This window comes from Lemur catta, chromosome 3, assembly GCF_020740605.2.
Source record: "Lemur catta isolate mLemCat1 chromosome 3, mLemCat1.pri, whole genome shotgun sequence".
NCBI lineage: Eukaryota > Metazoa > Chordata > Mammalia > Primates > Lemuridae > Lemur > Lemur catta.
Window position 1 is genome coordinate 85939905 of NC_059130.1, and position 22197 is coordinate 85962101.

Genomic DNA, 22197 nt, shown 5'->3' on the forward strand with positions numbered 1-22197 from the left:
TTCTGTGAATGGCAGATACTTCAACCAATCACTGTCAGGAATCCTTGTTTGCCGCCCACCCCCGAACCCCCTGCAGGCCGGTCTCATTTTCTTACAGGTGGAACCCGCTAAGCGCTCCCCGCCTCCCCGCGGGTGGGGCGGAACCTGGAGGGGCCTCACGTGAGGGGAAGGGCAAGAACCTAGGTGAGTGGTCGTGGTAGGGGTTAGGGCGGGAGGAGGCGAAGAGCGCCAGGATTTCAAACCTGGGTTTGGTTGCTAGACCGCCTAAGAGCTGTTGGAGCTTGAGCAGGGCACTTCTCTCGACTGAGCCCCAGTGTCCCTCGCTGAAAAAATAGGCATGGAAATGCCTAAGCTGGCGCACCTTGCACCGCCCGGCGCACAGTGGGCGCCTGGTAAAAGTTTCCCTTGCTTTCCACCCACTTCTCACTGCTGCTGACGCTTCTGTCCGCCCCTTCGTGAGCCTCTAGGCCAGCTCTGCACTCTCCTGCTCTTACTGCACGCCTGTTCCCCAGCGCGCGAAAGCGAGTTTCTTTCCTACCTTTCCCTCGAATTTCCTTTTTTTTTTGAAGAGAGGGATCTTGCCCTATGCCCAGGCTGAAGTGCAGTAGCGCGATCATAGCTCACTGTAGCTTCCAGCTCCTGAGCTCAAGCGATCCTTGGCCTCCCGTAGCTGAGACTACAGGCTTGTGCAACCACGGCCACCTAATTTTTATTTTTTGGAGAGACGAAGTCTCGCTATGTTGCCCAGGCTGGTCTCAAACTCCTGGCTTCCAGCGATCCTCCTGTGTTGGCCTCCCAAAGAGCTGGGATTACCGGCGTGAGCCACCAAGCCCAGCCAGGATTTCCCTTTTTGCTTCCTAGAAACAAGGCCAGAGTGATGGAGCTATTCCTTTGCTCCTTGCTCAACACCTGTTTATCAAATGCCTACTGTGTGTCAAGCACTGGTTGGCATTGGTAAACAAAACAGACGGGAGATCCGGACAGCATCCAGGTAACATAAATAAGTCAATTGCAATGCACATACTTCCTATCCTTTTCCCTAGTTTATTTTTCTCTTTAGAATTCAATGTTATCGTACCATATGTTTTCCATCTTGATCTTGTGTAGTGACCGTTTCTGCCACTAGGATCTAAGCTGCATCATGAGTGTGGGGGTTTCTGTTTCTTTACTGATGTATCCCCTGCACTGAGAACAGTGCCTGGCACGTAGTAAATCTATGTTTGATGAATGAAAATATAACAGAAACTAATAGAGTGCTTGATAGAGAAGGAGAAGTTTCAGGGAGGGCCTCTGAGGGGAGGTGACCTTTAAATCAAGGCCTGAAGGGTGAGGAGAATCATCCAGGCTGAGGCAACATGTTTCAAGGCCTGGATTAAAGATGGCGCCTCTTACACAGAAAAGGTGGAGGCTGAGAGGAGGCATGAACGGGCTCTTTAAAATTCATGACTGACATAGCCAACTCCTCTACCAGTTTCCAAAATGGCAGAGAAAGTGGGATTATTAAAACACAGAGAAGGTAAATTTAAGGTAAAGACTGATAGGACCCTCATACTCTATAGCAGTTTACAGTTAACAGAGCTCTTTGGCTTATCTCCCTTTAGCCCGCAAAAACCCCAGGGAGTAAGAAATTGGCATAAACAGGGGACCAGACCTCATTCACTCATAATACATACCTGGTACATAGCATGCACTGGAAATTGAATTGGTATAACACCATGCTAGGCTGCGAGGCTCTATGAAGCTTGGGACCGTGATCTGTTTACCTCTGTTGCATCCCAGCACCTAGCACTGTGCTGGCTCCCAGAACATATTTGTAAACTGAATGCACATTCACCAGGAAACTTCCATATGCCAGGCTGTGCTTGGTGGTAGAATACAGAAAGAATAAGACACCGTCTTTGTCCTCAGGGGGGTCCCCGCCTGCTAAACCTTCCTGAGGACAGGAGCTCATGAGCAGTAGAACCAGGTTTTCTGAAGCCAAACCCTATCTTCTATTAAAGAAAGATTTATCTCGCAGCAGGACTGCCCTTCTAAAACCAATGATAATAAGTGGTAAGTCCTTCCCCCTAGGCAGCAGATTCCATGGTCATCCATCCCTGTCTCTAGTGCTTGCACAGAGCCTGGCACCTGCAGGCCTCAGGGAGACAGTGAGGAATAGAGGATACCAGCGTATAACCCCCATGTTTTCCCTCTCTCAGGCTGCCAAGGAGGGAAAGGGCCCGGGCCCATGGTCTTTCAAGCCTGGCCTGTTCTGGGAAGAGCACTGGTTGTCCCTCCCAGGTGGTCCAGGCCCCACTGACAATGGGTGAGAGGGAGGAGGACGGCGCCGAGGAAGCCTGGCTGCAGCTGCGGCCCGTGGAGCCCTTGCCCTCCCAGTGCTGCGGCGGTGGCTGCTCACCCTGCGTGTTCGACCTCTATCACCGAGACCTGGCAAGGTGGGAGGCAGCCAGAGCCAGCAAGGACAGGAGCCTGCTGAGTGGGCAGGAGTCACAGGTGAGAGAGGCTGCTCCTCAGACAAGAGGGCCAAGGTGGCTGAGTCTACCTGCATTGGCTCTGCCCAGCATACCTGCTCTTATGGCAGAAGGAAAAGAGTATTAACAGATACCGGGTCAGAGCCCAGCCTTGGAACGAACTTATTGGCAGCTGTGTGGTTTTAGGCAAAGTTCTAATCTCCCTAAGCCCTAGTTTCCCCATTTGTGATGTTTAGCACAGAGCTTGACATTCGTTTCACTTAACAAATATTTATTGAGTACCTATTATGTACCAGGCCTTATGAGACACTGGGGATTTGAGAGTGAGCAAGACAGACACAGTCCTTGCCCTGTGGAGCAAACTAGCAAATTGTTCATACGAGGAAAATGGAGTGATGGTGGTGTTATTTCTTCTTCTCTGGCCTTCACTGACATTTTCCTCCTAAACTCCTAAGGGACTTCATAGACCAAGCAGTGTAGCCCTTCATTCATGTTTGGGAGGGTTTCCAGTTACAACTGTAGATGTCAGAACACTGTGGAGTTCAACCTCGTATTATACAGATAGGGAAACTGAGGACCCATTCCTTCTGACGCTGTGCACAGGTCTGGTTTTGAGTCTCCCCATCCTGCTCTCCCACCTCTGAACAGCCTTCCTGTTGTTCATGTCCCTCCTGCCTAGTGTAGAGTACAGACATCTCCTCCCATTTCTGCCTCTGTTAATGCAGTCTGGTGTCACCATCACTTTTTGGCCAACCATTCCCCATTTGGGGGCCCAAACTGGACCAAAGCTTAGTCATGTTGTTCCTAAGCTAGAGGTCAGACATCCCAAACAAATAGCTGTTTTTTGAACCCACCAAAGTGACTTTGTATTTATCCCTGTTAAATGTCTCCTTGTATTCTGCCTCCGGAAGGTGTTGGTGGGGACCAGACCCCTATGGCCTCTGCCAGTGACTGGGGGACATTCATGACAACCTCTCTGCTTCTTCCTTCTCCTCCTGGCTTACCCCTTCACTTCTTTCTGATCTCTGCCCAAATTTCGTTTTTCTTCCAATTTGCAGTACCACCAGACACCACCTGGATGTACTTGCTTATGTGTTTACTGTTCATGTCTCCTTGCTGAAACATCAGTTCTGTAAGTGACGGAGCTCTGTCTTGCTCACTGTTCCATCCTTGGCACCTTGAGCAGTTCCTGGCATTATAATCGGCACTTAATAAATATTTGTTGAATGAACAAATAAGTTTCTCCCAGCTCTACCGAGTACTATGTCCTGTGTGCTAGGCATAAGGAGGTTGATGGTAAAGACACCAGGGTACCAGCCCTCAGAAAACTCAGCTTCCGGATGGAAGACAAAGAACCACAGAGGGATAATGGAAAGAGTGAGAACTGAGGCCCAGTTCTGACAGTTAATTGTGTGGTATTGGGCATTTTAGTTTGCTAAGCCTCAGTTTCTCATCTGAAAGATGGGATGTTAATACTTACTTTGTGGGTTGTTACGAAGATTTCATGGGATAAATATGTAAAGCACCTGGCACATAGTAGGTGCTCAAAAAATAGTTGTCATCACCTATTACAACAAATGGAAAATTAAATGATATTATAAGATTTTGTCCTATAAAGTAGCATATTTCAATTTAATAATAAATTTTATTTTTAAACTTTTAATGAAGCAATAATAGAAAAATATTTTATATTCCATAGCAATTTACAATTTTAAAAAATGCTTTTCCAGGCTGGGCGCGGTGGCTCACGCCTGTAATCCTAGCACTCTGGGAGGCCGAGGCGGGTGGATCGCTCAAGGTCAGGAGTTCGAGACCAGCCTGAGCAACAGCGAGACCCCGTCTCTACTAAAAAAATAGAAAGAAATTATCTGGCCAACTAAAATATATATAGAAAAAATTAGGCCGGGCGCGGTGGCTCACGCCTGTAATCCTAGCCCTGGGAGGCCGAGGCGGGTGGATCGCTCGAGCTCAGGAGTTCGAGACCAGCCTGAGCAAGAGTGAGACCCCGTCTCTACCAAAAAAAATAGAAAGAAATTATCTGGCCAACTAAAAATATATATACAAAAAAAATTAGCCGGGCATGGTGGCTCATGCCTGTAGTCCCAGCTACTCGGGAGGCTGAGGCAGTAGGATCGCTTAAGCCCAGGAGTCTGAGGTTGCTGTGAGCTAGGCTGATGCCACGGCACTCACTCTAGCCCGGGCAACAAAGTGAGACTCTGTCTCAAAAAAAAAAAAAAAAAAAAAAAGAAAAAATTAGCCAGGTATGGTGGCACATGCCTGTAGTCCCAGCTACGCGGCCGGGAGGCTGAGGCAGTAGGATCGCTGAAGCCCAGGAGTTTGAGGTTGCTGTGAACTAGGCTGATGCCACGGCACTCACTCTAGCCCGGGCAACACAGCAAGACTCTGTCTCAAAAAAAAAAAAATGTTTTTCCATTGCGTTTCATCTGACCCTCATGATAACCCTATAAAGTTATCAGGGATGAGTGGCCCCTCTTTATAGATTAGGAAACTGAGACCCAGGGGATGAGATACATGCCTAAGGCCCCACACGTGGACAGCAGCTGAACTGGGGTTAAACCCTGTTCTGCTGACTCCCAGCCCAGTGCCTTTTCCACAGTGCCAGGCGGCTGGGGCAGAGAGTGCCAGGTGGTCTGGCTGATAATGAAAAGGTCGTCCTGGATGAGGCTGTGGGAGTGGGTGCGATGGGGACAAGGCCTTGATGCCAAGCCTGAGAGTTTGTCAGTTCTGTGACACTGTGAGCACTACCATGGGGAATTGGAGTTCCAGAGTTGGTGCTGCAGGAACACATGGTGCCAGGCCCTGAGCTGGGCATGGGGTAGTCTCAGGAGCGAATCAGGTGTGGGCATTTCACAGGAGAGAAGGATCTGTGAGTCATGGCATTCAGAGAAGGCTTCCTGGAAGAGGGGTAGGTCAGGGTGGAATGTTAAGGCCAGTGGGCTGAGACTTAGAAGCGTGCATTTGAGTCCCTGTTTACAGTGTGACCTTGGACAAGTACGCTACCACCACTCAGGCCTCAATTTCCCCATGTATAATATTAGGATATTGGATTAGACAATCTTTGCAGTCCCTTCAATTTCTAAATTCTGCAAATCTAGATTTTAGCAGGTTTGAAGAATGGGTTGGTCTTCCCTGCATTAGAGATGAGTGTTCTGGATAGAGGGCACAGCTTGAGCAAATAAAGACTCAGGTAGGAGGCGCGGGGTATTCTCGGGAGGACAGAGGATGGAGAAAAGTCTGGCATCTGATGCACGGAAGATAAAATGAGGCTCGAGGGTCACTGAGTGTCTAGCTAAGGAGCATACACTTTACCCTGGGACTGAGGGGAGCCGTGGAAGGCTTAAGAGCAGGGCAAGCTCAATGTAAAGTGCTCTGGCATTCTTGGCTCAGACTGTGAAAGGAAGGGAAGGTGGAACTACTCTCCATTGTACAGGAAACTTAGCCAGCCGAGACCGCCTCTCCTTGGGGAAAGGGGAAGGATGCTTGTGTTTCCACTGAGCCCCTGCCTCTGGCTGTTGGATCTCTTCCTGCTGCAGAGCTGCCCCTCCAAGCTGAGCCCAGAGACCTTCCTGGCCTTCCGCATCAGTGCCATGGACAAACTCACGAAGGACACTTACTGTGTTCGATTTGCGCTACCTGGGAACAGCCAGCTCGGCCTGCAGCCTGGCCAGCACCTCATCCTACGGTATACTCAGGTAGTGGGAGGACCAGAGCTGTGCGGCCCTACTTTGCCCTTTGCTGGCTGGGTGACTTTGGGCCACTTACCTAAGCCTCATTTGTCATCTTCAAATAGACACAGTGATGCGTGCCTCGGAGGTCTTGGGATTGACCTAGACGATGCATTTTTGTAATAAATAATAATAATCTGAGCACTTGAGACGCATTTTCCATCCAAGGCACAGCTCCATGTGAACTCATTTAACCCTCACAAAGTCCTTTGTGGTAAGTGCCATTGTCATCCCACAGAAGAAATTGAAGTCAGAGGTTCAGGAACTTGCCCAAGGCCACACAGTTAGGATATGTTGGAGCCAGGATTTGAAGTCACGAGTCTGGCTCTAGACCCTGTGGTATGACCCTAATGTGATTAGCACCAGTTGACAGAAAGAGTAGTCATTGAGAATAAGGGGCTTGCCCAGTATCACATAGCTAATAAATCATGGAGCCAGGGTTCAAACCCACACAGCCCCTGGCCTGAGTTACACTCTTAGCCACTCCTCCACTCCTCTGAGCTTCCTTCTCCCAGCCTACTTAGGCACTGTCCTCCCACCCTGACCCCCACCCTCACCTGCCTCGGGACAAGACCCTTTGGGATGTCCAAGTAGAGCTGTCTGCCAGGCAGTTGGCTCTATGAGTCTGAGGCTCAGTAGAGAGGTCTGAGCTGCAAACAGATTTGGGAGTGATTGGCCGTACCTGGATGGCATTTGGGGACATGTGTGCATGGAAAGAGGAAAGGGCACAGAAATGAACCCTGGAAACACCAGCATTTACAGTATCAGTGAGAGGAGGAGCCAGCAAAGGAGACAGAAAGTTCAGTCAGAGGATAAGGTGGGAACCAGAATGGAGCTTATTGCTGGCCAGACTCTGGCCACTTGCCTTACACCGGCCCCTGGTGTTTGTGTCCAGCTCATTCCGGCCTGTGACCTGCCCAGTGGTCCTTGGGGTTCACTATTCCAGTGGGCAGGAGGGGCCACAGGGCAGGTCACAACCCCACACAACCCTCCACCAGTAAACCAGTGATGCCCAGAACTCCCTGCCTCTAGGCTGGCTCCTGTTCCCCATCCTCTGCCACTCCAGTGACATTCGTAACACACACGTGACCTTGTCATTCCCTGTTCAGGTACCTTCTGGTGTGCCACACTACCTCCATGATGACATCCTAACCCAAGACCCCTAGCTTCCTTTCCCACCGAGTTCTTCCCCCTCCCCTACCCCCGACACACCCCTCGTCTCAGCCCCTACTCCACTCAACAGTTCCTGACGTGCCCACATCATCCTACTCTAAGCTTTTGCCCTGGCTGTTCCCTCTGCCTGGAATCGCTTCCCTTCCTGTCCCCACCTTCACCTACCAGTGGCCTGCGTATCCTTTAATACCCAACTCCAGCAGGCTTCTGGGGCTCCCCAGGTGGGAGTGGTCGCTCCCTCTGAAACAGGGCAGTTTTTACTGTTGTGGCAGATGTCATATGTTCTGTCCTTTATTCCTGCATTTGTTTCCTAAGCATTCATTAAATATTTCTATCCAGCGCCCTGCTTTTGATGCATTGGAACAGGACCTTTCTAATCTTTGCATACCTCAGAGAAGAAAGTTTTGTACGCAGTGGGACTTAAGGAAGGAGTGCTTAGTGCTCTCGGGAAGCTCTGAGGCCCAGTGGTGAGGAGCCTGGCTCCAGAACGAGAGCCATGGTTGAATTCTGGCTGTGCAAGTGACTTCTCTTCTCTAACCATTGGATTCCACATTTGGGTTATTGCTCGAATTAAATGAGGTGATGCATATGCTGTGCTCGGTGCATAGTAGGCATCTAATACAGTGTGGCTGTTACTACAACTTGTGATCGCTCTCCTGACCCTGTTGTCGATAGCACCGTAGAGGGCCCATGCGTGGGAGAGGGCTTTGGGCTAGGGCCTCTTTGAGGATCCTTCCAGTTCTGGTGCTCCTGGCACGTGGCAGTGAGTGTGTGATAGATGTTAGCAGTTGTTTTTATCTCTAGCATTCTATGGTGGAGAAGAGGGCAGGAAAAACCCTAGTCACGTCCCCAAAACAACTCATATCCTTAGTGCACTTTTTGAAGCACTCTCCCATCTGTGATCCCAGTGGAGCCACACAACTAAGACACAGATGGCTGCCCCCATTTTACAGAAGGGGCAGCTGGGGGATTAAATGACATGCCCAGGCAGTGAGTGAGCCCAGAGCTTATTTTTCTGCTGCACCTTGCCTGCCCCTCAGTGAGGCCCTCTGGGGATGGCCAGACCCCACCTTCACTTTCACCAGCCTGGCAGAGGAGGTATCTGATAAGGGTTTGTTGAATGACTGCCTGACCGCGTGCTTCTCTTTCCCAGAGGGATAGTAGATGACTTAGAAATTCAGAGAGCCTACACGCCCATCAGCCCTGCCAACACAAAAGGATACTTTGAAGTTTTAATTAAGGTGAGTTGACCCTTGAGGATGCTGTCAGACACCTGGAATTGTGCCTCCTTTGCCGGCCAGCTTGGTGAGGTTGGGGCAGTTCCCCCTGATGTGGGAAAAGCCCGTGTCCACAAGGAGGAGATGGACTTGAGGGAGGAGCAGGGACGGGGGGGAGGCCTTCTCCCCTCGCCTTCTTTCCTGGGGAAGGGGGCTGCTAGGCTACCAACAGAGGTATGTTCCAGCATGTTCCTGACAGAGTTTACTCAAAGGAGGCTCAGAAGGGAAGGCTGCTCCTCCCACCTTTTTACCCACCCTGGAGAATAAGCACCGAGCTGGGAGGGGAAGGGGAGCCGAGTCCCCGCTCACCTACTGTGGACTCGAGTCCAGAGGTGTGTCAGGCATGGTGTCTGCCCTGGAGGAACCCACTCAGGATAAGTGACCAGATCAGGACAACACAGCGTGACAGATGCCATGACACAGGAGACCCAGCCCAACTCAGGGCAACTGTGGCTACGGGGAGGTAGGCTGGGCTTCCTCACAGAAGCTGCGTGTTTAAGGAGTAGAGAACTAAAAGGAAAATGTGGGAAGGAAGCTCTGAGTGCTGGGAACAGCATGGACATTGGCAACAGAGGCATGATTTAGGGAACACAGACATCTGTCATGCAGCAGAAGGGGGGAGTGCCACGGGAGCAGGACACACCTTGAGAGAGTCAGGCAAACGGTGGGACATGGAGGGACTGAACCATTGTGGACTGAACCAACCTGACACGACCTCTCAGGGAGAGGTGGGCAGGGCCAGGGGCATTTGAGTTGGGCCTTGAAGGAGTACAGATCGGCAGTGGCAGGGAATGACCAAGGGGACAAGTAACCAAAGGCAAGGAGGGATGAAATAGCACAGGTCTTCTGGGACTGTACCCAGGCTGAGTGGTAGGAGGAGAGGGTGCTTGTGGGGCACCCAGGGCGGAAGAGTTGGCAGAGATGAGATGAACAAAGTGGTTTGGATACAAAACACCCTGGAGACACAAGGAATAGGCAACAAATATATAAGGATTCATGGAAGTCCAGTTGTGTGGGAAAGTAATTAGGTTGAACTGTATGAAATTGCTGATACTCTAACATTTTGGACTTACAGAAATATCAGTTTCATACCTGTCAACCTAATAAATAGTTCTAGATCGCCATTTTCCAAATGGAATCCTAGGGAATACCAGCATTGAAGAATAGCTTCCACATCCTTAATCTGCCCTGTAAGATGTGAATTATTACATCTATTTCATTGACAAGCAAACTGAAGCGCTGCTAGTGGGTGAGTCCTGGGCCCTGACTCAGACCCCAGCGCTGTCTCCAGCTCCGCCTTCCTGCCGCCTTCAGGAGCCCCCGTGGTTATCCCCTCACTCATCATCTTGGATGGGATCCCTTCCTCATGCAACTGTTTGCCTGGGAGATGCCACACGCCCTCTCCAAATGGCCTGCTTCCCCAGCTGCCTGTCTGGGTGTTTCTGCAGGAAGGATAAGCCCGGAGATAGTTCTTCGGGCAGCGGGATCTCTCCCAGCCGCAGGGCTGATTTTCTCCGTCGTTTACCAGCAAGCCTCTCTTTAGAGAGATGCTTCATTATCTCTAAGCCGCCAGCTAGGAAGAGCTGGAAATGTCTGCACACTGGGAGGGCAGGCGGGTTTATAGGTCTGCGCTCTCGTGCTGAGAGGAGGAGGGACGCCCCTTGCTTCTCGCTCTTTGTTCTCATGTCTCGTTTCAACCTCATGACCACTCTGCCCAGTAGGTCATATTAGCCCCATTTTACAGATGAGGAAACTGAAGCTCAGAGAGGTGACATCATTTGTCCCAAGGCCCCTTGGGTAATATGATCCCAAGAGGAAGGACAAAAGTTGTGCCAGTTCTGTTTAACAAGTATGTATTGAGCGTTTATTCTGTGCCAGGCTCTAGGTGGGTGCTGGAGACACAGCCACAGCTGGGGTTGTGCCTCCCCCAAGACTGGGCCCAGAAAACGAAGCATGCTGGGAGACACAGCCTCCAGAAAGGCAGGAGAAAAACCACACCTTCCCTGCCAGACCTGCAGATGAGCCAAGGTCTCCCCTTGCCTTACGCAGATGATGCCCAAGGAAGTCAGGGATGTGTCAGAGGTGGCTGTGTGTGCTTAAAATGGGTCTGGGGCCAAAGTCCAGTCTCCCCTTCAAGCCTGACTATCGTCTCACTCCAGACACCCTTCCAGTCTGTCTGCTGGTGCTTCCCTCATTCCCACCCACCACGTCCACTCGCTCTTCCCAGAACATGACCCAGGCTGTCCTACCCCTGACCATATCACATCTGACATCCAGAGTCCTCTCTGCGGTCATGCTCCCATCCCCAGTGAATTCCATCTTGCCTATCCTTCAAGGTCCAGCTCAAATGCTTCCTCCTCCAGGAAGCCACCCTTGATCCCACTCCATGGAAGTGACTGAGCCCTCAGGAGTCTCCTAGCACTGTATCCTTCTCATGGGCTATTAGGTAGTATCTACCTTGTGTATGTCTGAGAGTTAGGTCCCTCCTAGATTGTGAGCTCCTTAAGGGAAAAGCGTGAATCTAGAATAATTGATTGATTCATTCATTCATTCAGATATTTATTAAGTTCTTTTCATGGTTCAGATGCTGGCTGCGTTCACGGCGTTTAAGGGCTGTCTCCCCTGCAGCCCCAGCATGGTTCCTGGCAGAGTTGGCAGGCACCCAGGAAATGTAGACTGCCCTCCCCACAAGGAAGAATCACTTCCACAACCTTCATTTTTATCATCCAGCCAGGAAATGGTGTAGAGCAATGCAGAGATTGCAAATATGTAGCCTGCAAACTGAATCTGGCCTACAAATGTATTTGGTGTTGGCCTGCACAGTGATATTGTAGACGTTTCAGAAACGGGAGATTTTGGCCAGGCATGGTGGCTTACACCTGTAATCCCAGCATCTTGAGAGGCTGAGGCAGGAGGATCACTTGAACCCAGGAATTGACTAGCCTGGGCAACATGGTGAGACTCCGTCTCTATAATAATAGAAAAATTAGCCAGGTGTGGTGCTGCATGCCTGTAGTCCCAGCCACTTGGGAGGCTGAGGCAGGAGGATTGCTTAAGCCCAGGAATTTGAGGCTGTAGTGAGCAGCCTGAGCAATAGAGCGAGACACTATCTCTAAAAAAAAAAGTAAAAATACGAATTTCCTGCCCTTCCTTAGAAAATCAGTAGATCTGGCATCATTGACCTCACAAACTATGGGCTGGAATCTGCAAAGTGGCTTCTCCTTTAAAAAAGAACATTCACTCACCAGTTTATCGCAGTTCCTACCACTTCCCTGCTGTCTCCCTGACACTGAGACGGAGTGTTAACTCTTGGTACCTGCATGGTCCCTGTAGGTGTTTGGGTTTGAGACGTCTATGGTGAAGACTATAGGTCCTATGGGTTCTCATCCCAGCCTTGCCTTCTACCTTCTGTGTAAGCTTCTGGGCCTTATCTGGAAATTGGGAATGACCATTCTATCTCTAGGATGAGGAGGGTTACACGAGAGAACGTAGGTAAAGCACTTAGCACGCAGGAAGGGCCCCACATTAGTGTCTGCTGTGGTCTGTGCTGGCAGCATGTGCCTGTCCACTGAGGTCTCCCCATGTTTGCTTTCAGTGCTACCAGACTGGGCTGATGTCCCGGTATGTCGAATCCTGGAGAGTAGGAGACACAGCTTCCTGGCGGGGACCTTTCGGAGGTTTCTTCTATAAACCAAACCAGGTGAGTGCCAGCACCCTGAGTCTTCAGAGGTCCCCCTTGGCTTAGCCTCCAGGGCTGTGGTTTTCACGTTTCAGGCCATATAGTTTCCCTGCGCCATTCTTCATGAGCTCACACCCCATCCTGAGTGTATCCTTGGGGTTGGGCTTGGGAGGAGAGGAAATAGACACTCATAAATGACACTGCCTGCCCATGCTCCGAAATTGTCCCAGGCTGCCCATTGCTCGGAAATCAGACCTGTGTGTGTGGTAGTCAGGACCACGACATCACCTGACCCGTAGGTGCCTTTCCGGTTTCTCATCTGGGTCTCAAGACTAAATACATCCCTAGATTCCTACCTGGGAGCCCACTACTTCCTAGGTTGGAAGATTCTTTCTCTTATTTTCATGGCATGTAAATCCTTTCCTGACTTTCCCGGGAAGAATTAGTAATTCCTCGTCAGCTGGTGCATATCTGGAAAGCAGTTTGGCAGTGTGTACCAGCAGTCTTAAGAGTCTTCAAATCCTTTCACTGAGTAATCCCACTTGTGGAAGTCTATCCTGTGGAACGAATCCAAAATGTTGACTCTTTTGCATATCTTCATTGCATATTTGTTTATAATAGCAGAAAATTGGAGACAACTGAGCATCCAGCAACAGGGAAGCAGTTAAGTACACTGAGTCACAGGTACTTGACTGAATAATATATCCTGGATTTTAAAATTATGTTTATAAATGATGTTATATGCTTATGCTATGATCAAGTGACAAACACTGGGTATAAAACTGAATCTGCAACAGGTTGGGAAACTAAGTTAAACTGCACAGAAAGAGTGTGAAAAGAAAATGCAATGAAATGTTAGCAGCTCTAACTATGGTGGAATTATGGGTAATCTTTATTCATTATACACTCCAAATTAGCTGCAGTGAACACCTATTACCTTTATAATTAGGAAAACAAAGCAAAATGAAAACAAATGGAAAAGAATGAATCATGGCTTCCTCTTCATTCTCTTTGTTTAATTTAAAAATAGCTTTTATTTTTTTTTCCATATTACAAATGCAGTATATGTTCATTACCCAAAAAATCATCAGATAAAGAGAAAATAAAAAATACCCGCTGGCCAGCTACCCAGACACACCAGTCTTACTTTCTTGGTGCAGCTTTGCAAATCCTCTTCGGCATGGGTGTATATACAGACATGCATGTGCACACACACGTGTGTAGGTATAATAGTATCAAACACATGTGGCACCTCCTGTGTGCTAGGCTCTGACCTTAGCACTTGCTGTGTAGTAACTCAGTCTCCTCAACAGCTCTTTGGGACCACCCCCCATTTTACAGATCTGTGGTGTGCAGGTGTTAATATTCTTCCTCACTATTCTCCTAGGACTCCCCATGCTGAGCCTGGCATTTTGGCTGGGTGTGCCCCTGTGGCCCTCAGGCGGTTGGGAGCAGGGAATGGGAATTGTTCCTGTTTCCTCCCAGCCTAGGGTGGATACCAGATGAATGTTGACCACCTTTTCTGGGTGGAGCCTCCGGATGCCTCGTGTCTGCTCCTTTGCATCCACAGAACTCTTGAAAGCCCCTGCATTTCTTATCTAGGGAGGTGGTAGGGCCTTGGGCCTGGCAGTGAGGAAACAGAAACTGTGTCTCACACAACTGAAATTTCGGCTAAGTCTTGGCTTTGCTCCCATGAGGGCACTCAGGGTGCTCCTGCCCTCTTCCGGGCCCTGTCTTGCTGCCCTGCTGTCGTCTTCATTACAGATGGATATTATATCAGCCCTGAGGGTTGACACGTTAGCATCTGCCTGTGCATTCATTCAACAGACAGACACAAGCATCCCCCAGGGCCAGGCCCATGCTGGACTCTGGGGAGCCAGGGATGGGTCAGACGAGGCCCCTGTCTTCCAGAAGCTCACAGTCTGATGGGGGAGACACAAATGGATGACAGCACAGTATGACCGGTGTTGTGCAGAGAGATGCAAGGAGCTGTAGGAACACAAAGGAAGGGCCCTTTTCCTGCCCCCGCTCAGTGAAGGTTTCCCAGAGGACAGCCCGAGCTGAGATGGCAGGCAGAGGAGGAGTGTGGCAGGCTAAGGACCCGGGGGCTGGAGAGAGCACAAACACAGGTCAGGATGGCGTGGCCCAGCAGTAGCTGATGGGGAGTTTCAGGGGGAATTTGCAAAGGGAAGGAACCTAATTGGATTAAGCCTAGACTCTGCGCCTGGCACTTTGCAAGTCATCTCATTTAATCCTCATGACAATTCTGAAATAGGTGATATTATGGGGAAGCGCTATTTTTTTTTTACCAGTGTAGAAACTGAGGCTCAGATCAGTGAAAGAGCTTGCCCAGATCACACGGTTGGGGATTTATACACAGAGGCCTAATCTCTAGAATGAGGGTGGTGAATACCTCTCTATGTGGGTCAGGCACTGACTTTAAAGGGGATCACCTGTCGTTAATAGGCCTAGAGCCAGGAAACGGGTTCGGTGAGGAGGAGTTGATGGAACTGGGGGCTCGTGGGATGGGAACTCACCTTTTTTGCATGAGTCTTTCGTGCCAGTTCTATGCTAGCACTTACGTATATTATCTCATTTAGGCTAGAGAAGAGCAGGTTCTAGTGTCCAAGGGGGGTCCCTAAGATCTCTGCAAGGCTGCTGTGGGCAGAGGAAGCAGCCCAGAGAGCAGGGCTGGAACGCGGTTGGGAGTGGGCATGGCTTTGGTGGGAGCAGGTTTCAGCTCAGCGTGAGGTGTGAAGACCTCCCTGGTAGGGGGAGTTGGCCTGTGATAGAGCATGCTGCCTTGAAAGGTAGTGAGTTCCCTGTTAGCAGAAGTATGTAAGCAGAGAGTCCTTATGGGGATGCTTTAACACGCAACCAAGCCATTTACAGGATGGGCTACACTGTTATGCTCCCTTTCCACTCCAAGATTCCATAGTCTCTGCTACCAAAGCTCACATGTCTTTCACAAGCAAGGATGGCTTCCTGGAGGCGGGAGAGAGGGGATGTAGATGGGTGGGCCACCCAGGAAGGGCACTGATTTACAATAGTGGGTGGGTGGGGTGAGACCCCCAGCCCCGGTCATGCTCCCGTTCCCCTCCCCAGTATGGTGAGCTCCTCATGCTGGCTGCGGGCACAGGCCTGGCCCCCATGGTGCCCATCCTGCAGAGCATCACAGACAACGCGGACGACGAGACTTTTGTCACTCTAGTCGGCTGCTTCAAGACCTTTGAGGGCATCTACCTGAAAACCTTCCTCCAGGAGCAGGCCCGTTTCTGGAATGTCCGCACTTTCTTTGTACTCAGCCAGGTAAGTCCAGAGTGGCGACTTCCTTACGTGACTGAGATTCTGCAGTCCCCTCACAGCCATCCTGAGGCCTGGCTGTAGGCTCTTTGCCCAAGCTATACTAATACCCCCAGCCCTGGGGGTGCACCTCCCACGTGCCTGGCACGGGAGGCAGGTATTACGTTTGTGATACAGATGAGAAAGGAAGCTCAGAGGTGAAGGTACCAGCCCAGGTGGTGCTGCTGGCTGGGGTGAGGCCGGAATGTGGGCCCAGGGCTGTCTGGTTCCCCAGCCCCAGCCCTCGCCCCCTGCCTTGCTGCCTCCCACCGCCCTCTGACGTCAGCAGTTACACGGGCTGGGCCTGGCTGAGGGGTCCGGGCAGGCGCAGACCTCCTCTAGGCGGTGTGAAGTTCTTGGGGCAGGAACCACGTGTCTGGATCAGCGCTCTCTCTCCAGTGCTCAGCACAGGGCCAGGCTCTGAAGTGGGGCCTCCCTTGGCGACAGACAGAGTAAACTGGATCCCAGTTCTCTGTGTGGATTAGGGTATTTACCACCTCAGTCTGTCCCTCCGTGGGAGGGTAGCTGCTGTCACACTCACCAGGCTGCAGAGTCTCTGGCTGGAAGGGACTCTGCCTCCTGTCCCCTCCCTCTGATTCCCTATCCCCTCCGTTCACTCAGGTGACCTTTCCTGGGCCCTCCCCAGCGGCTGTAGCGTGGAGGACTGTCTTTGCCCTTTATTTCAAACCAGGGCTTCCTCTGCCTTTGTGCACCTGCCTTCCCCAGGTCTGTAGCTTCCCCTTCCTGCGCCCCCCGGTTGGGGGTCCCCTGCTGGGGCCTCCTCTCCATTCGCTGTTGCTCAGGGTCAGCCTCATCGCCCTGGACTGGGGAGCATCCTTCTCATCTCTTTCCCCTTTGAGGCAGCTTTATGTAGTCCCAAAAGACTTACCTGATCTTCGGCATTGTTGCTTGCGGGGGCAGGGGTTAAAAACCTGGATTTCCCTTTCCAGTATTAGAGTTCCTGGGTACCCAGGGCCCAGGGGCCAGGGCCTGCGGGCCTGTCCCCAAGGCAGAATGCTCAGTGGCATGAACATCAAGAGGGTCACGCTGGGTGAATGTTAGGAGCAGCAGGAGGTGCGGCCCGAGGAGGTGGGGTGAGTCAGGGCGGCTGCCTGAGCACCTGGGCAGGGACCGTGGGAGGAGGGCGCTGTCCATCCCTAAGCGCTAGCGTAGCCTTTCTAGGTGAGAGAAAGAAACCCCTTTCCCGATGAAGGCACTGACACCTGGGGTCTGCGTGGCACGAAGCACAGTGAGGTGGGAACCTTGTCTGCTGTGAGCAGCTGCCCTGTCCCCCCGGGGCCTAGCACTGCGCCCGGCATACAGTGAGCACTCAGCAAGCATCTGCCCACTGAGCAACGTCATTGAGACCCTAAAACGTGAACAGAAATTACACTCCGAGAGTGACGTGATGGGAACCCCCAGTTACGGGGAGGAAACATTCCTCCTACAGTGACAGGCGCAGTGGCTACGGGAGGCAGCGAGAAACGGCGGGACTCGCATTCTGGTCATGACACGGCCCCTGCCCCGTTGTGTGCCCTGGGGGGCGCCCCTCCTCCTCCCTGTGCCTCACCTGTCCTAGAAGGGTAACCGCCTGCCCTCAGGCTTGTCTTGAGACTGACAAGTGAGTGTCTGGCTCAGGGTAGGGCTTGGCGAAGGCTGGCTTCCCACCCCTCTGCCTCAATTCCCTCATTTGGCAGAGAAGAGCTGGCTGTGTGAACCCTGAGGACCCCCCGGTAGTCACCCCGCTACTTCTCACCTTCCCAGGAGAACTCCCCGGAGCAGCTTCCCTGGAGTTACCGGGAGAAGACCCGCTTTGGCCGCCTGGGCCAGGGCCTGATCGAAGAGCTGGTCCGCTGCTGTCGGAGAAAGCCCTTTGCACTGGTCTGTGGCTCGGCTGAGTTCACCGAGGACGTAGCCAGGTGCTTGCAGTGTGCGGGCCTCACCGGGGACTCCTACTTCCTCTTCTAGTCTGGGCCGCCCTTCCAAAGCCAGGCCGGGCCTGCTGCTGGAACCCAGGAAGGAGCACAGACTGCAGGCAGAAGACGTGGAGTCCAGGCTGGCCCTGCTGCTGACTGGCCAGGCGACCTCTGTCTCTCATCGGTTCCATGAGGTTCATCGTGCCCTCCTGGCGTGCTGCTGTGTGGAGGGAGGGCAGGAGGCTGGAGAGGCTCGAGGAGGGGAGCACCAGCCTGGGAGTCAGGGAAGACTCCTCAGAGGAAGCCAAGTGCAGGCTGAGCCCCAAGACAAGTAGGAGCCACAGGGGAAGGGGCCAGAGGAGCTTCCCTGGTCCTTCTGATCAGAGGGCCTGTGCGGGACTCTGGCCGTGGTCTCAGCACTGGCTCAGACGAGGGCTCCCTCGGTGTGTAGGGATGACAGAGGGGTGGCTAAGCCCTTTGCAGGAGGACCTCTGTCATCTATATACCTCCAGTGCCATGAGCCTGACATGCTGAAGGGCTTGGGTTCTATGACGTGACCATGTTCTGAGAGCAGAGCAGGGCCCTGGATTGCCCAAGGCTTTCCTGCTGCAAATGGCTTTGTTCTCAGTCCCCCTTTCCTGGTTCAAGAGCCAGGTCCAGAGTCCTTTCCCAAGCAAAAGCAGAGGCAGGGGAGGCAAACACACACCCCTCTTTCCTCCTGCAGGCAACCGGCGCCTTCGGCTCTAGTGCCCTGGCTACAGTTGCTATGGAGATCTAAAGATAGAGCAGGCGTCAGGAGACCTGGGTCCCTCTCCCAGCTCTGCCCACTGGGCAGCTGCTGATTCCGATACACCCACCCTTTCCCTCTGTGCCCCAGGAACCCGCCCCTGGTCAGCACACTGCCGTTAACAAATTCTGCTTTTCGCGGCCTGCGCTCCAGCGTGCACATGCCTCGCCGGCTCAGGTTGGCTACAGGCAGTTCCAGCATTGGAACACTAAGCTGTGGAATATTACATTTAGACTTTTACAGTCGTAGAATTGCAGTCTTCATCGTATCAAAGCTGAAAGTTCAGGACTCCAAAAACATGCAGTGTAACAGACCTGCTGTATAAATGGAGAAACTGAGGCCCAGTGAGGCTAAGTGACTTGCCCAGGGTAAGACAGTTCATCCAGAGCCAGCGCTCGAAGTCTCCTAGTTTCAACCCCATGCGCATAGTTCTGCACCAGTGGTTTTCAAACTAGGCTGCACAGGGCACTAGGGTTCCTTGCATGGCAGCAGCAAAGGGACAGCCGGAGAGATCCCCAGGTTTTCCAGTTCTATTTTTACCCCATTTATATATTGGGGCTTGGAGTAATTTTTATTTGTAAAAAAAAGATTTTCCCGTCCCACCCCCAAAATTACAACAAATCTCTGTGCTACGCCACGTTCAATAAACAGCCGTGACAAGCAGCTGGGGAACAGTGCCGGAGGTTTCTGTATCACCGCAGGGCTCCAGGGTTGAGGAGATGTGGGGTACTATATGTGACCTCCAAGAATCGCAGGAGCATATTGAAGCCTCTGAAATGACTAGCGAGAACAGAACTTCATTTTGTTTAACCCAGAGTTTCTCAAGCTTATTTAACTCTAGAACACATTTCTAAGGGTTTCAAAACCTCTTTCTGACACAGAGTGATGAGAGTCAGAGGGCAAGGCGCTTTCTTCTCTCAGGGCCTCGGAAGCCAGAGAGTCTTCCTCCACCCTTCCCTCTCCCTCGCTTGGCACGTCCTGTTGACGCTTCTCCCTGTCTGAGCCCTGCGCTGTTCTAGGCACCAAGGAAACAGCAGCAAACCAGGCAGAGGCAGCTGTTCCTACTGGGAAACTTAGCCTAGCAAGGATGGCAGAAATTAAACTGGCAATTCGAAAGGGGATGAGTGTTATAAAAGGGAAGTATGGAGTGCTGGGAGAGTGGGTGGCGGGGGCTTTAGCCTAGCCTAGGGGAGGGCCAGGGACATGCCACTGCCACTGAGATAGAGGCTTCAAAAGTAAAACTGTCACTCAGAATTAAGGGTGCTAAGGGGGTCCCCGCTTAAGGGATAGAGTGTCTGAGGTAGTTCTCATATGTCTGTCCTTGTCTCGGTTCAGATACTTGATGTGTAGATGTTAGACAAGGCCACCCAGTGGTAACTGACAGCGCTCTTGTCCTAGAATGTGCTGCCCTCCCCGTCCCCTCACTCCATGCAGAGTCCGTGCAGTCTGCTGCTGCTGGGATCTCTGACCATGGGACGCCAGTGATGACCCAGCCATGCCCTTGGTGCCAAGATGCCAAAAGGGCTTTTATCATCCGGAAATATGAGAGCTCACGGCTGGGTGCTAAGCAAGGCCAGGAAGAGGACTGGCTGAGATGTGTGAGTTCGGGCCTCCTGGAATTGGGGTGACAGTCCCGTCAGCTGGCCACTGCTGCCGTCTCTCCTGGTGATGGCCTGCAGCATGTCCATGTCGTGGGTCTGTGCTGCCAGGGCAATGGCCACTGCGTGATGTGGCCGTGGGAGACGGGAGCCTTAGGAGCTCCACATGGCACAGAGGCATCAGGAGGTCAACAGAGTGTCCACAGTTCTGTGAGCCAGACAGATGTGCCTTTTGTGCACGAGTCCCGAGCTTCAGGACAGCAACAGCTACCAAGGGGACTGGGACACATTCTCTTTAGTTCTCCCCTCGCTGTGTTTTGCCTGCACCACTTACGCATTCCCCATTCCCCTTAGGGGTCTGTCTCCCAGCCCCCAGTCCCTGCCCTCCACACTGAGACCACACAAACCCGAGCCTGTCACTCCCCTACTCTGCTTGAAATCCTTCAATGGCTCCTGGTGGCCCTCGGGATTCACCGTCTCAGCTCTGCTCACCTCTCCAGACGGACTGATGCTCTGCCCCTCACGCCCACCTCTCAGGCTCCAGCCACATTCCGCACGGGTCCGTCTCCCTCCACTCACCTTTTTTGCATCCTCTACTGAGCTCTCAGCTCAGTGTCACTTCCCTGGGGAGCCTCGCCTGCCGCTCACACTCCAGCTGGATCAGTGAGCAGGGAGTCTCATGTTTCTGTTGCTGCACCTGGCAGACTGTCCGTTTGCATGCGAGCACAAGGGCCTGTCCACTGTGTCCCCAACGTGGGAAGGTGCTCCACACATCCTGAATGTCGCCTGCCTGAGCCATGAACGGCTAATACTCGTGGAGTATTTTACAGGTGGCAAAAGGCTTTGCATCTACATTGAAGCAGGGGCTCTTCACCAACATGCATGCTTTTTACTGCCCCAATTTACTGATGAGCAAACTAAGCTTCTGAGACATCGAGTGATTCTCCAAAGTCATGTAGGGGACACAAATTCCAACATGCTGTAATCGTTGTAAAGGTTGTATGTGACACATGAGAGCACCCAGAGACATGTATAAAGATTTTTATTGCTACACTATTTGAAACAGCAAAGACTAAAAATGCTGATATGTCCATCAGAAAGAGAGTGGAGAAACAGTTCTATGTTCACACAGTGGAAACCACACAGCAGTTAAAATGAATGAACTGGATCTACATGTCCCAACATAGACTAAATCCTAAAAACAGAATAATTGAACAAAATGCACATGTAAAAGGATAGGGACAGTGAGATACCTATACTTGGAAATTGCAAAAACCCAAAATAACGCTCAGTGCTCAGGAGGAGACACTCCAACGTCAAGGACTGTGGTGACCTATGGTGACCGAGGGAAGGGAATGAGATGGGGTGGAGGGGCTTTTAGCCATATCTGTAGTATTTTATTACAAAAATGTTTGAAATGAACATGGCAAAATATGAATATCTGGTAAATCTGGGTATTGGGTTTCCCGACGTCTGTTATATTATTTTCTACCTTTTTCTGTGTTTGAAATAGTTCCATGAGTAAAGATTTTTTTAAAAATATATCAGATGTGCTTGTTCAATGCTCTTCAGAAACTAGGGGCTTAAAAACATTCACTCCCTCTGTCCCACGTCAGAATAGGTGCTCCCTGTGCGCCTCCAGCCCTCCCAGGCATTCTTTGGAAACTCCTCGTGAGCACCTGCTGTTGCCAGGCCCTGCTCTGGTGTGGGAGACGCGGCCGTCAATAGTGTAGGTCACTCCTGGTCTCTTCCCTGGTACGCCGTTCCCTCCGCTGTCCTTTTCCTCGTAAACCAGAATGATACCAGAGTTAGACTCTTCCTTTTCTTCTTTGTTTCTTTTCTTTTGTTTTCCTTTTTAAATGAAGCAGATCTAGGCTCGAGTCTCGCTGATTCTGTGACCCATGGCAAGTAACTTGGCCTCTGTGAGCCTCAGTTTGCCCATCTATGAAACGGAGGTGGCAGCAGTATCTCCCAGGGCTGTGAGCATGGGGTGCAAGCCCCAAGCACAGCCCCTGGCACAGGGTGGATGTGAGACCCAGTCCCCTCCTTCCTTCTCTCTCCTCTCCCTGGTGGCCCTCCCCAGCAGTGCCTGCCCATGACCGACCTCTGAGGACAGCGTTTGTTCCCAGACTTTTCACTATCAAGAACTCCCCTTTTTATTATTTCTCCCATGCTTTGGGAGATTTTGATCCCAAATTGCGTGTTTTA

General features: G+C 51.6%; 1 protein-coding gene across 4 annotated transcripts; it reads left to right on the forward strand.

Moving 5' to 3' along the window:
• Window positions 1-144: 144 nt before the first annotated feature.
• LOC123635618 (NADH-cytochrome b5 reductase-like) lies at window positions 145-21529 on the forward strand. 4 transcript variants are annotated; one of them, XM_045547957.1, is made up of 7 exons: window positions 145-183; window positions 2199-2493; window positions 6026-6174; window positions 8544-8631; window positions 12263-12367; window positions 15452-15655; window positions 17453-21529. In XM_045547957.1, the coding sequence occupies exons 2-7, from the start codon at window positions 2302-2304 to the stop codon at window positions 17654-17656; spliced, it is 942 nt and encodes a 313-aa protein (XP_045403913.1). In that variant the 5' UTR covers window positions 145-183; window positions 2199-2301; the 3' UTR covers window positions 17657-21529. The 4 variants fall into 4 exon arrangements, with proteins under 4 accessions (XP_045403913.1, XP_045403911.1, XP_045403912.1 ...); XM_045547955.1 differs by lacking the exon at window positions 145-183 and adding an exon at window positions 891-991; XM_045547956.1 differs by lacking the exon at window positions 145-183 and adding an exon at window positions 891-991 and having other exon boundaries at window positions 15515-15655.
• The last annotated feature ends 668 nt before the right edge of the window (window positions 21530-22197 follow it).

Bases quoted from the DNA above. Each gene is read 5' to 3' on its own strand.
- LOC123635618 (XM_045547955.1), top strand. From the start codon at position 921: ATGCCTACTGTGTGTCAAGCACTGGTTGGCATTGGTAAACAAAACAGA. The intron at 992-2,198 runs GTAACATAAATA...TCCCTCTCTCAG, and splicing joins GAGATCCGGACAGCATCCAG to GCTGCCAAGGAGGGAAAGGG. The intron at 15,656-17,452 runs GTAAGTCCAGAG...TCACCTTCCCAG, and splicing joins CTTTCTTTGTACTCAGCCAG to GAGAACTCCCCGGAGCAGCT.